This window comes from Phaethon aethereus (assembly GCF_964289735.1).
Source record: "Phaethon aethereus genome assembly, chromosome: 2".
Taxonomy (NCBI): Eukaryota; Metazoa; Chordata; class Aves; order Phaethontiformes; family Phaethontidae; genus Phaethon; species Phaethon aethereus.
In genome coordinates this window covers 18797809-18811680 of record NC_138582.1, presented here as the reverse complement: position 1 = coordinate 18811680, position 13872 = coordinate 18797809, and the positions used below count along the sequence as shown (strand labels likewise).

The following is a 13872-nucleotide window of genomic DNA, read 5'->3' as shown; positions in this document are numbered from 1 at the left end:
GGTCCAGGTCAATGCTGAATTTTGCTTCTTATGGGATTTATAGTAGCTAGAAGTAGTCTAGCTACAACACATTTCAAAGGAATTAAGTCACTTTACAGGTGAACAACTTTTCCTTTGTTACTGTGTCTCTTCTCCTTAACTCCAGTGATATTTCAAAAAAAGGTATGTTCTTTGAGACTAGAGAGAGATTGAAATCCACCTAGGTCAAAAAAACTAATCCAACCTGGGTCAAAGAAAACCACCCAGCTTCCACTTCTTTTCCATTGCTCTTACAGTGGAAAAATGTGCAGACTACTAAATAACTGCCCTGCATTATGTCGAAAAGGGAAACAATTTGCAAAACAATCCAGAAGCTGGAAGGATCTTATAAAAAATGTTGAATACCTGCATCAGAATAAGGTTTGGCAAGCTTTAAGATTACAAAATATCATAGATAGTGCCTAGGTTAGAATTCATTGACCCCTTTATATAAATGACACAAGTAAAGCTGGGAATGCTCTTTCAAAAGTACATATAGCACTCTTACTCCCAAAGGTCAGCTTAAAAGAAGAATAAAATCTGTATTATTAAATTACTTGTGTCAATTCTGAAGGAATACTAAGAGATAAAAATACAAAAGTAGAAAGAAGAAACCTTTGCACCTCTACCTTTAGAATTTCTTTTTCTTTGGAGGTGTTTTACTATTAAGTAACATTTATCTTTCTGAAATGGTAATGTTACCTTAAAACTGATGTGAAATGGTTAGACTCTTCGTTATAAGTTTAACCGTGACTTGCAATCAAGCTATTTATCCCATCAAAGAAAGGGACAACTTCCACAACTAAAAGGTTTTAATAATAACAAGAAATAAAGCTTCAGATTTTTTATTTTCAGAGAAAAAATAGCAGAGCTGGAGAAACCACAGTTAAGGAAGACTAATCAAGGTAAAACTGAGAGCTACTATCTACAATAGTGCAAATGTAGGCCCATGACCCCTGAATAAGGAACCCTTAGCCTGTTTTCCCTTTAATCTCTAGAATATAAAGCTTTCAGCCTTTCTCAGGGATAAATTTTTATCCTAGACCAAAACCTTTTTCATAGACTTATAGAGAACAGGATAAACCAGCTTTACAGACCAATTAAGAACCTATGAAACATCTGCGGCTATATCTACATCACAGTTAGAAAGTTGTTCATGACAAGCCAGACCAAAAACAACCTCCTTGTGTTGATTCACTTGCCCTAGTGTATAGCATGCATATGACTATGATGTTCAGGTACATCTGGTAGTGCGGTAAACCGAGGACATAATCCAGAAGACACTTTTGCTGCTATACAGTGCTATTACTATTTGCTTACTGTCTTCATAGATAGCCTGATCTTGCTGTTGTTCCCAAGTCCAGAAAATACTATAGCAACATAAGTCAATAAATGGGTGTTATAGTTTTTAAGTTTCAGTGTGATTATAGCTTTGTGGCCAATGGAGGCCGTGTACTGGCAAATTCAATGCATATGTTTTGACTTTCTATTCCTGCTGTCAGGGTTCATTGTGCTGAAGCATTCAGAGATGTTTGTTTTGGTTACTGCATTTATATTATTTGCTACACACAATAACAATATAACCGTGCTACTTCAGCTGCTGCTGTTTCCATCATTACTGAACACACAAAAATGTATACAAATATGATTAATCTAATTGCTGTCATGAAACTGATGGAAATGTTATGTAAAATAGTACTTAGTCTAGTCCACATTCTTTCTAGAAGTATACACATTATCTACTTACTAATGCATTCAGGTAGAGGTTTGTCCCAGTGACCATTTGGTTGACAAATTAAAACCGAAGAGCCAAATAAAAAATATCCAGGATTACAGTCATAAAATACCACTGTGCCATATGTGAAATTTCCATGTTCGATCTTACTTTCTCTTATAGAATTTGCAGGAATTCCAGGATCAGAACAATTGACCACTAAAAAGAAAAAGAGCACAGATTTGAGAGTCATACAAACACAGTCTACTAAAATGGTCTTTAAATGGTCTCCTTTGTATGAGAAACGTCCAATGTGTTGCTACTCTGATTTTATATCTAATGATACTGAATTAGGAAGATGGTATGAAACCAGGAGATACTAAACTCAGAGCAAATAAAAGGAAATGTTTCTTCACAGTGTGATGATGCTGTAAAAGTATTTGTCACTAAAAGTGGACATACCAATATATTCAATTTATACTCTTGCCTTGACATAAACTATTGCCTGCAGCTGGAAACAGGTTATGGGGCTAGATGTACCTTTGATGTAATGACATAGCCATGCAAATATACTTATGTACCTGTACTAACACTTTCTTAATGGAGGTCCTTTGATGCAGATGTTTTGAGCTGAAGGTGAAATCACATGGTCAGTTACATAAGACTTACCTCGTGTTTCTGCTAGAACAGGGAAATATCCCAACAAATGGGTATGTGTTTTTAAAAATAGGGGTGTACTTTGATGGTTAAGAACACTGATGGATTTTTTGAGTCCTCAACTACTTCAGGATTTATATGTTTGAAAATCACTGAAGACTTTTTTTTTGTGACTTACAGCTGTCTGGTGAGGGGTGTGTAATACCCATTTTGGGGGTCATGGTGATTTTTTTACCTGTTTCCATGCAATAGACTCCTCTGGTCAAGTAAACACATCAACACCTATTCAAAGTTACTCTAGAAAACCACAGTACATACAAAAATTACTATCCCTCTACCCTTATAATCAATTGCATTTTTATATGCATACATGCATATGTACCTGTGTGTAAATATGCATATAATATATCTGTGTGTATGTGCATGGATGTATGTACATAAGTATCAAAATATGTTAAAAATCCCTGTAATTAAAAAGAAAAAAAAAGCTATTGCTAGATGCTATTTAAGATAATTTTTCCTATGTACATCACTCAATAAAATTATATCTTTAGCTCACCTACTTCTCTCTAGTCACTGTCATAAATGTTGGAGTCTGCTTGTGTGCTCCTCCAAGCAGGTCTCAAATATTGGTTACAATAAGAATAGAATACATACATTTTTCAATGATAGAAATAATTTTCTGGTTGGATTTGACTTCTTTAATATTAAATGATATATCAAATGTTTTTTTTCAGCTATATTGATGGATAGTATTGAAAATTTGTTTGTTTTCTTTTTCCTAGAGGAAAATTTGAACTATATTTATAGGTAAGCATTTTATAACAATAGAACATTCATCTTCACATCATTAAACATGTAATTTAAGTGATGAAAAAAAAATATTACTAAATCTGGAGCAGTGAACACTTAAAAAAATATAAGGACCTTTCACTATTTCAATAGTTTTCCACTATTATTATAGTTGGATAGGAAAATCGCTATTTAGCAAAGTTGTAGCCAGTATAACAACAGGTAATGCATTGCTGAATTTATACGACAATTGCAAATTCAACCTTCACAAAGGAGTGTAGCCTTTTCTATAATATTGCACTTTAGGCAGTTTACAAATATGCAAGGTAAGATCTTTTTTTTATTACTTAACTTCAATGCAAATAAAACAAAATCATATTAATTAGAATTGATTTCACTGCACATTACAGACACCACTAATAATGTTCTACACAAAGTTGGTTCTTTTTATCTTTAAAGTCTGTTCTAAAACCAATAGAAGATTTCAGGACTGTGTAAAATTTCGTGGATAACTTTTTTGTGGAGAATAATGTGGATAATTTATTTACTGATCCCTACAGGCCAATAACATATCAGACAGTTTGGCACATTATTCTGCAGTACCAGAACACAGAGGTGATTTACAGCAGCTGGTCTGAAAATGAGATTTATCAGGTACCCTTAATACACAGTACATGTTTAATATTGTAAATTTAAAAAATAATAACTTGACATCAACAAAAAGGTCCTTGGAAATTTAAGTTCTGTAAACTATTTGGCAGTATTGCTTCAGGCAAAGTGATCAAAGGGAAGTGGAGGACACCTATTGGAAGGAAAATATAGTAAATATAGTTACTATAAATACATAACATGACTTAGGCTGTGTATAGATAAAAATCCATAGAAGCTGCTAGGAAGGAGCTGAAAAACAATCAATACAGTTTCTGCATATGTGCAAGCAGGTTACAGCAAAAAGTACATTTTTCTAAATGAGAACAATTAAAACACTTAAATAGCACATAATGACAGACTTAAAAAGGATGATGGTGATAAAACCTTTCTAAAAGTGCTTATGGAAAGTCAAACAGAAATAATTTCATAATACTCTTTTATTTTCAGCGAAATAAATTTAAATATAATATCCAGAATTGTTGAGAACCAACCCAAAGGGGTTATGTTAACAAATTAGAATAAAAATTGAAGAAGTCCAGATGAGCAGTCAGATCAATGGAAATGTAAAAGGAAAAAAGAAAGTATGTTTTCTTATGCACCTATTAGAACTATGCTGGCTAAAAACCCAGAGAATATTATTTCAGGATTTAAGCTCTTAATTATCTCCGCATAATTTTGCTTAAGGAACTTGTAGAAACCATTTTAAAAAACCAATACAAACTACTGACACATAAGAAAGTTTCTCTGCAACATTTATCCTGGCAACCTAAATGTAGAACAGACATAACTGAAAAATCATAGAATCACAGAGTTATGGAATCATGAAATATCCTCTTTAATAATTTGATGCCTGTTAGTAAAAGAGGCATCATTCTGTCTTGACAGTGTAGTTTTACCTTCGGTTTATTTTTCAAACTTAATTTTCCCACTAAGTTTGAAATGTGTAAATGCTTGCATTCTTACCTTTGCATATTGGAGGTGGGTGGCTCCACTGCCTATTAGCCTGACACTGTGCATTGGTTGGTCCTTGCATAACATACCCAGTATTACATGAGAATGTCACAACATCATTGAAGTTGAAACCATTTCCACTTGTTCTTCCATAAATAGGACTACCAGGGTGACCACAGCTAACGGCTAGCATAGCACAAAACAAAGAAACAAAAAAATAAAGCATGCTGTTATCACTTTTCATAATTTATGATGTAATAGGTAATCATTATATAGTAGTAGTATAAAGTTTCGGTATTGTAAGATACTGAGTACTTTCCATGAAAGATTCACATTTCTCTGAACTGAATAAGAACTAAGACATATTTTAGTAAATGTTCAAGTACTTATTTAAATATTTAAATAAACTGTATAGAATTTTCCACACGGTAATCAAGGTAAATAGAGAAAACTTTTATGAAGAATCAGGAGAAAAGCAAGAACTTGATTTTCATTACAAATAGTCTGGAATTGAAAGGAAATATTTCAGTGTGTTAGTTCCTAAGGTATTATTTCTTAAAACATGTCTTAGTATCAACTTGCTCTGTTTTATATTTGAGGCTTAAGTACTTAGTGAAGTTATAAATTTATGACCGGATATATGAAACTTTATAAACACTGAAAATTTTCTTGCATTTATACAAAAACTGATTATAGAAGCTAAAGTTCCTTTTCTGTGCCTACAAAGACCAGCTGCAAAAATAATAAGGAAAATAAAACACAAATCAATTCTCCAAAAAGAATTCAAAAATTTATAAATATTTTCTTCTATGTTTTAACAAACTTCAGTTGTTGACAAATAAAATATTCATTAGTAATTTAAAATGAAAAAAATCGCAGAATAAATTAACTCTCAAATTTTTATCTCTTTAAAAACTTCATTACTTTTCTAAATTAATTTTGTTACGTGTGACAAATAGACATTTTTTCTCTCCATGTAGGATAGACTTCTCATGATAACTTCAAAATAAACACATTCATATAATCTAAATAAAATAAAATTTTTAGCAACATCAAAAAAGTGAAAATGCTCCTTGAGAACTAGTATAGCATACAGACAAGTCACAGTATATTCTATGAAAGAAAGTATAACTGAATTCTGTATTTTCTATTAATAAGACTAGGTAAGCTATTTTCATTAAATATATTATCTTTTTGTTACTTGTATCAGAAATTTTTATGTAAGGAACTGTGTTTTTTCCCCAAAAGAGTAACTGGAATCATACACTAAATTGTTAGTATTTGTAAAACTGTCACAGAAAGATATGCATTCAGGCCACAGAGATGTTTTTTAACGTACATGTAATAACAATAAAAATTATTCTTGTGAAAAGTATGAAATTTGCATAAAATTTTGAATAATACCCATGCATATACAGTAGCAACACACGACAGTAGTAATACATCTGCCCACTGTGTAAGCAAGAAGAATGGTAAACTCAAAAGTGAAAAGATCAGAATCACTAAATTTAAAAACACATAATCTCAAAAATTCAATTAAAACATCTAAAGTTAAATAAATTATGAAAGTGTCATACTATTTTTCTACACTTCATTTGTACCTTTGATCTGGAGTGGAAATCTATCACAAAGTTAGAGGCAGCTGCTCTTTACAGCAGCCTTTTGCAAGTCTAAGCTTTTTCCCAAGTCTTGTGCTCTTTTCTGAAGTGCTGTATTGGGCATCCTCCTGTATTCAAACAAGCAGCTTCCATTTGATTAGAGGAAGAAGCTACATCCACTTTCTCTGCTGCTAGCACATCCAAAACAAAACTTTTTTCAGTTCTAACATTGATAATAACATTTTAATTTAGAAATTCTTGATTAGGAGATTTTATTGCCTATAAAGAAGTGTGTTGGTCTGAAATGTAATATAAAGAACTAATGGTCTATTATTAGATGATAAAGTGGAAACAAAACTAAGAAATACAATTATTATAACATGTTTATGTATATCTACTCCTGTGTAAAACAAAGTAAAGAGTGAGCAGTAAGGGTAATGAATTAACATAACATCATTCAGATAGTTTCTGCTACAAAAATGTAGCTACAAAAATAGAATGTTTGGAGGTGGACTAATAAATTTTCAATACACTGATATTACTGATCCTGAATTATTGAAACGTAATCGTAATTTGCTCAAGAATCCTTTGAGAACCTTCAAATTTTCCTAAATGGAATACAGAATTTTCTGTTATTACTTAACGGTATTTTATATGGTATGCTGACACAACTTATCACAAAAAAGTAAACTCGTTAACAAAATACAAAATTCATGCCAAAAAAGCAAAAACCCAAACCAGAAAACAAAATAACAATATCTCTGTGAGGAGAAGAAAAAAACAAAGTATTGTTGAAGCAAACATTTTAATCATCAGTGTTGACACTGTAATTCAAGAGTATCTACTTGTCTAACTACTGCAGTCAAGGTAAATGTACATTAAATATTTCCAAAAGCCATTAAGGGACAAACAGCTATTTTTGAATTTTAGTACCTGGGTGCCTAAGTCCCATCACTTTTTGAAGAAGTTCAATATTCATGTATAAATGACAGGTATTTAGTAGTCAAAAGGTACAATGGAAATTTTAAGTGACAACATTGAACTTCACCTGGCAGATGAATCACATATTTTAAAGGGCCACATACGTCTGAGGATCTGTTTTAAAACTTTTTTTTTTAATTAATACTAAGTTGCAAAGTCAGTCTTCATCTTGTCTGACGCAGACATTCCTGTAACATAAATCAGTATGTGTTGCCATGCTTACTTACGCACACAGGATGGAAGCTGACCAGACCAGTTGTGATCCTGTTGACATATTCGTACAGAAGAACCAATCAACCGAAAACCAGGACTGCACTGGTATACAACTGTGTCTCTGTATCCATAATTTTCTCCAATTACTTGACCATTTACTATAAGATCTGGAATACCACAGTGACCAGCTAGATTTTTCAAGGTGAATAAAAAAAAAAAAAAAAAAGAAATAATTATCAGTAAATATGTCACTGAAATTTTAAATATACCTCCTTATTTAAAACAAAGAAATGCTGAACAACTTTCAATTATTTTCATTGACTTAATTCAAAGGTCTATTTTTTTAACTTGGACAATACTGCAGTAGTGCATTTGCATAGGTAGGACTGTACATATATAAAAAATTACACAAAGAGTGTAGCAAAGAGATTAAATATATGTTTATATATGTTAGCAAGCTTCTTTTAAAAAAATATGAGTAACTCCTTTTTATTAAAACCTGTAAAATTATACATTTTATTTCCCTTATTTTTATTTTGGTTAAGATTAATGTTATTAACTTAATAAACTTGATATTACACCATCATCCATTTAAAAATATAAAAGCTCCTTTAATTTAAGGAGAAGTTGGAAAAAGGAATGAAACTTGTGTCATTTGTTACTATTTTTTTAATGAACTCTGGAAAATGGGCACCATGATTCAGCAAATAATGTGGTAATGGAAAATCTTCTGAGAATGGTTGACTTCATGGAGACTGTGACATATGCCAGAGAATTCACTGCAAAAACATGTAAGTAAAGCAAGAAAAATGAGCAGTGTTTCAGCTAGTACTTCAGTGAAAAAAAAAATTACCAGCTACCCAAACTCCTCTGTTCTCCTTTTCTCCTCTACTTCTCCTCAAAAAAAACCCCACAAACAAAGCTCCAAAACATGGGTTTGCTAGTGAGAAAGGACATTTAGAAGCAATATAGTTTAGATTGTTTTTTCTTTTGAACTGTTAATTTTTTATAATACTCTGATGTAATTTTCTACATTCAGCTTCATTATTTCAGGGATGGAAAATTCCCATTTAAAAAAAAATTACAAATCTAAGATTTTCTTATAACTTGCATCTGGCAGCTTAATCCTCATACAGTATTTCATTGTATGAATCATGATAAAACCGTCAGAATTTACAATAAAGATAGTTTGTGAACCTTCACACAGGTTAAACTGATAAGTGAAATTTGACTTCTGTATAAGGAACAGAAGGCAAATCTGGTGCTGTTCAAGGGTACATTCCCTAATGTTTGTCCCCTCCTCATTTCCCTCAGTGTTACATAAGGACCAGGCATACCTGAAATTTGTTTTATGTTTTCTGGGATAAGGTGGTATAATACATGTTATAACTTTTTTGTCAGAGTACTTCTTGATTCTCCAGGAAAGTTGTAATCTGTTCAGTACATAGTAAACTTTCTTGAACATGCAACAAAGGGCCCAATGTCCCTATACTATCACATTTGTGATGATAAACATGACTAACTGGATGAGGAGTAAAAACTGAACTGCAAAAGATCAGTTTCTACCAGAAACGCAACCAGACAGTTTGCAGTGATTCAGACCATGTTCAAGGAAATAATTTTTTAATTGTATTTAATTACAGTATTTGGCCTGGTTCTTAATTAAGATTTTAGTGTTGCTTTATGGCAGTAGAGTGGAAATCTTTGATCACCAGAAAGGTCAAGCTCTGTTTCTTATGCAGAGGGAATAACACTGAAGTAATTCAACACCTTAGGTGACTGAGATCATACTGCAGTTTCTGCAACAGTGTGTGGACATTACATAAAAAATGGAACAGCAACAGGTGAAAAATTCATTGTAAATCATCTACAAGTCTTGCATTAATGCCTGTCTAGCTTGAGGAAATTTAAAATCACTTAAAATACCCATCCTCTCAGCCTACTTCATCTCATTCTCATAAACCTCTCAGGTCCTAGTTTGGACTTCTTTTGTCTTTTGATTTTCTTTTTTTCTTTCCTCTTTCTTTGACAACTTCTGTTGATAAGGAGAGAGCAGTGGATGCTGTTTACCTGGGCTTCAGTAAAGCATTATGTCACTGTTTTCCACAGCCTTATCCTGGACAAACTGACAAGGTACAGATTGGTTGGGAGGTCTTAGAGATGGGTAGGGAATTGGCTAACAGGCCACACTCAGAGAGTGATGATCAATGGTTTTTACTCAGGCTGGCAGCCTGTCACAAGCGGGAGCCCCCAGGAATCAATACAGAGTCCCATGCTGTTCAACATCTTCATAAATGACCTGGATCATGGGATTGAAAGCACCCTTACCAAGTTTGCTGATAGCACAGACTGGGTGGTGACGTGAACATGTCAGAAGGGAGAGCCATCTTACAGAGAGACCTGGACAGGCTGGAAGAGTTGGCTAGGAAGAAGTGTATGAAGTTTAAGAAAGACAAATGCAAGGTCCTGCACCTGGGAAGGGATAACCAAAGAGCCCAGTACTGCCTAGGATCTGTGTGGCTGGTTAGCAGCTTTGCTGAAAGGGACCTGCTGGTCCTGGTGAACAACAAGCTGAACATGAGTCAACAATGTGTTGCTGCATCAGCAAAAGCAAATAGGACCCTGGGCTGCATGTCCAGGGGCATTGCTAGCAGAGGTACAGATGTGACCTTCCCACCCTACTCAGCACTTGTCAGGCTGCTCCTGGAATACTGTGTCCATTCTTGTCCCCACCGCTGAAGAAAGATGTGGACAGACAGGCCAGGGTCCAAAGAAGTGCCATTAAGATAATCAAAGGGCTGGAGAACTTCCCCTATGAGGAAAGGCTGAAGATATTAGTCCCTGAAGAAACGAAGGCTTAGGGGGACCTCATCACGGTATTCCAGTACCTAAAAGGTAGCTACAAAGAAGATGGAGTCTCTCTCTTCACAAGGAGTCCCATGGAGAGGACAATGGGCAATGGATACAAGTTTCACTGGCAGAGGTTTCATCTCGATATAAGAAAGATTTGTTTTTACAGTAAGAACATTCACTGGAACAACCTCCCAAAGGATGTGATGGAGTCCCCATCACTGGAAGTTTTCAAGGTGTGACCAGAGTGCTAGATAATCCCATCTCATCTCCCTTTCCTGTGAAAGGTTGGACCAGATGACCTTTTGAGATGCCTTCCAACCTGGGCTGTTCTATGATTCTATTACTTCAGGTCCCTCTGCCTTGTTTTCTCCCACCCTGTATAACAGTCACATCTTTGGAGCACTAACTATATTGCATGACTAATTGCGAACTAGCCACTGTTAGTAAAGTGTATATTTTTAAAATAGTAGAGCCTACTCCTATTCCTGTGTAAGGTTTCTAAACTGAAAAATACAGAAATCTAAATGTGTGAAAAATATTATAAAACTATAGTTCTGTCATAACAGAACTCTGAATAAGCTTATTGTGACAGTGTTAATGAATTAAATATCATTTAAAAACAGGACATGACAGACGTGACACATTTTTCATTTCAATTTTAAAAACAAAATCCATTGGTGATTTGCAGGATTCGTCTCCAGTTTTTACTCTGCCTCCCAGGGGAAGTTTCTTCTGAGAGACATAAAAAAAATTCAAAACAAACCTCCCCCCCCCATTAAAAAAAAAATCCAAAACGATGAGTTCAGCCCTATTTGTTTCATTTTAAAAATACCATCTGTCTTGTAGGTGCATGTGGTAAACAGTTCACTATGTTTACTACTGAAAGTGTACGTAATAGTATACATAGTTCCTGTTAAGAGAACCTTCGAGAACATTACTGAACTTTACAGTAAATTATGCAGCTGAATAAATTCTCTAAGTTGCAATAAAGTCAGAGACTCATTAATATATTCCAGAACTTTTTTCTTTGTTTACTTTATTTTCCTACTCTATTTCACACCTCCACAGACCTGGTCTACCTCAGAGGAAATAAAGACCTTTCACTTATAATCGTTGCTATCACTACTTCTCCAATACCAAGAAAAAAGAAGAGGAAGAAAAAAACCCCAACCCCTAAACCAAGAAAAAACCACACCACCATCCACACCTATATCTGGAAGAGTAATTATTACTTAATTTCTCTTCCATTCTGTTCTGGTTTTGTTGTAATTCTTCTAAAAGCAAGATGTTAATTTATTTTTCTCACAACTATTAGCAGAATTCTGCCTTTTTGTCATTTTTCTCTCAAGATACCTGTGAAGAAAAGAATTCCAAAACGTTCATTATACATTAAGGGTATACTCATATTGATTACTGCATATCCTGGTAGTTTTTATGATCAATTCTCCCTTTAATTGTTTTTCAGGACTTCCATTTTAAACTCTTATTTTAAGTTATTTGTTAAAAAAAAAGATATTTATTTCCCCTTATGAACATTCTGAAATGGATTTTTCAAGTACCATTCAGTAGCCATTGATGATTTTCTTTGTGTATTATGTGTTTGCATCTAAATATATAGGTGTATATATATACATATGTATATAAAAAGAGTGAGTTTGGGGTCTTTACGGTATTTTTTGATTGTGGAAAGTTTTCAGAGCTTTCAGCTTACTGCTGATTCTTTGGTAGACTGGGAAAAATACTGCAAACATAGTTTTCTGAAAAACTGCCTTTGTTTCTGAATGAGACATACTTATTGTGCAATGGCATCAAAGATCAATTCTATTCCTTCATTTTATCTCACAGCTATATCCCTAAAAGCTTTTTCCACTTTCTTGCTTGTATTATACATATATCATCTACCAGGTAGCGTCAGTTTTATCACACTGGTATAAACAAGGACTAACATACAATTCTACTGCAGCAAAATATAGTGCAAAGCCACAAAGGGACGTAATTTTAAATGTGTTTTCATTTAAGAAATGTCATACTTACCGTAATTGAATCATTATTTAAGAGGAACAATTTAGCTGTGAAATTTTGTATGATGAAAATTTAACAAAATGGTAAGAAAAAAAATTATAATGAAAAAAATAAGGAAGTAGAATGCAAAGGACTGCTGAGAAAAAACTAAGAGTACTGCTGGGAAGTACTGCTAGGAAAACAAAGGTTTAAATACTGAGGCAACAACGTTGTCTCCTGTTTTCTTTTATTTTTCTTGTTTGCCAGGAAATTTATTTTGCAAATAAATAAAAAATCATTTAAGAAATACTGATTCTATTATCAATTTACACACCTGTTTAAATAGCCAATAAGTCATTGAATATTTACTTATCATGGATAAAAGACACAACAGTACTGTTATTATCTAATATAATACAATTTTTTATCCCCAAAGTAATATTCTAATTCTAAGACAAATTACAAGCAGATATAAAACCACTGTAGTCATCTTGGAAGGCTACTGAAAACAAAAAATGAAAAACAATCATGCAAGATTTGTGGAATTACAGGACAGAAAACGTGGTTGAAGCAGTAACATTATTGTACTTCTGATCTGCGTTTATCAGAATGAATGAGTGAGAGAAAAAAATAAATAAACCCTTGCATCATACGTTGCCATATACAAACACATAAAAAAGAGAAAATTTACTGCACTGCATTAAGAACTGGGTTATGATGGATAGAAAAAAAGGTGAAATAAAATTAGTAAATGTTAAGCAAAATCTCCATTCAACTATTTGCAACAATTAGATTATTATAATTAAGTTAATGGGGAGGAATAAAAAAATATTCTAACACCCTAGTAAACAGCCGACTTCACATTAGGATTCTAGACTATTTTAGACTAAGCTATTCTAGACTGTTTTCTGGATAGCTTTGTTCATTGTCAATGTCTTTATTTTAGTGCTGTATCATAAGACTGAGTGTAGTTTCATCTTTCCTATGATATGAATATAGAAGTCCTATACAGCAGTTCTATGAATCCAGTTCAGGCCCCTAGGTCTTAATGTAACCCGTCATTTATAATACTGAATCAAAACATATTACTTTTATAAAGACAATGAGTGAATGCTACAAAGAAAGAGATTAAATGTGAAGGTTCTATTGAGTAGCAGTTTTGAGAGGGGAAATACACACTCTAACATTCTGTGCTGATTTTGTCTGGGATACAGCTAATTTCCTTCACAGTAGCTAGTATGGGGCTACGCTTTGGATTTGTGCTGAAAACAGTGTTGATATAGCGATGTTTTTGTTATTGTTAAGCAATGCTTACGCAGAGTCAAGGCCTTTTCTGCTTCTCAGCCCACCCCACCAGCGAGTAGGCTGGGGGTGTACAAGAGGTTGGGAGGGGACACAGCCAGGACAGCTGACCCCAACTGCCCAAAGGGATATTCTGTAACA

The 13872-nt window shown here is 33.6% G+C and overlaps 1 protein-coding gene across 3 annotated transcripts in view; it reads right to left on the bottom strand.

Moving 5' to 3' along the window:
• Nucleotides 1-13872, bottom strand: part of CSMD3 (CUB and Sushi multiple domains 3) — a gene marked incomplete at its 5' end in the record, with an annotated part of 769714 nt that overhangs the window by 69743 nt on the left and 686099 nt on the right. For all 3 annotated transcript variants that reach the window (XM_081996335.1, XM_081996336.1, XM_081996337.1), the window contains 3 exons: nt 1766-1951; nt 4796-4969; nt 7590-7763. In XM_081996335.1, coding sequence (XP_081852461.1) covers nt 1766-1951; nt 4796-4969; nt 7590-7763 — 534 coding nt within the window. The remainder of the gene's footprint in view (nt 1-1765; nt 1952-4795; nt 4970-7589; nt 7764-13872) is intronic.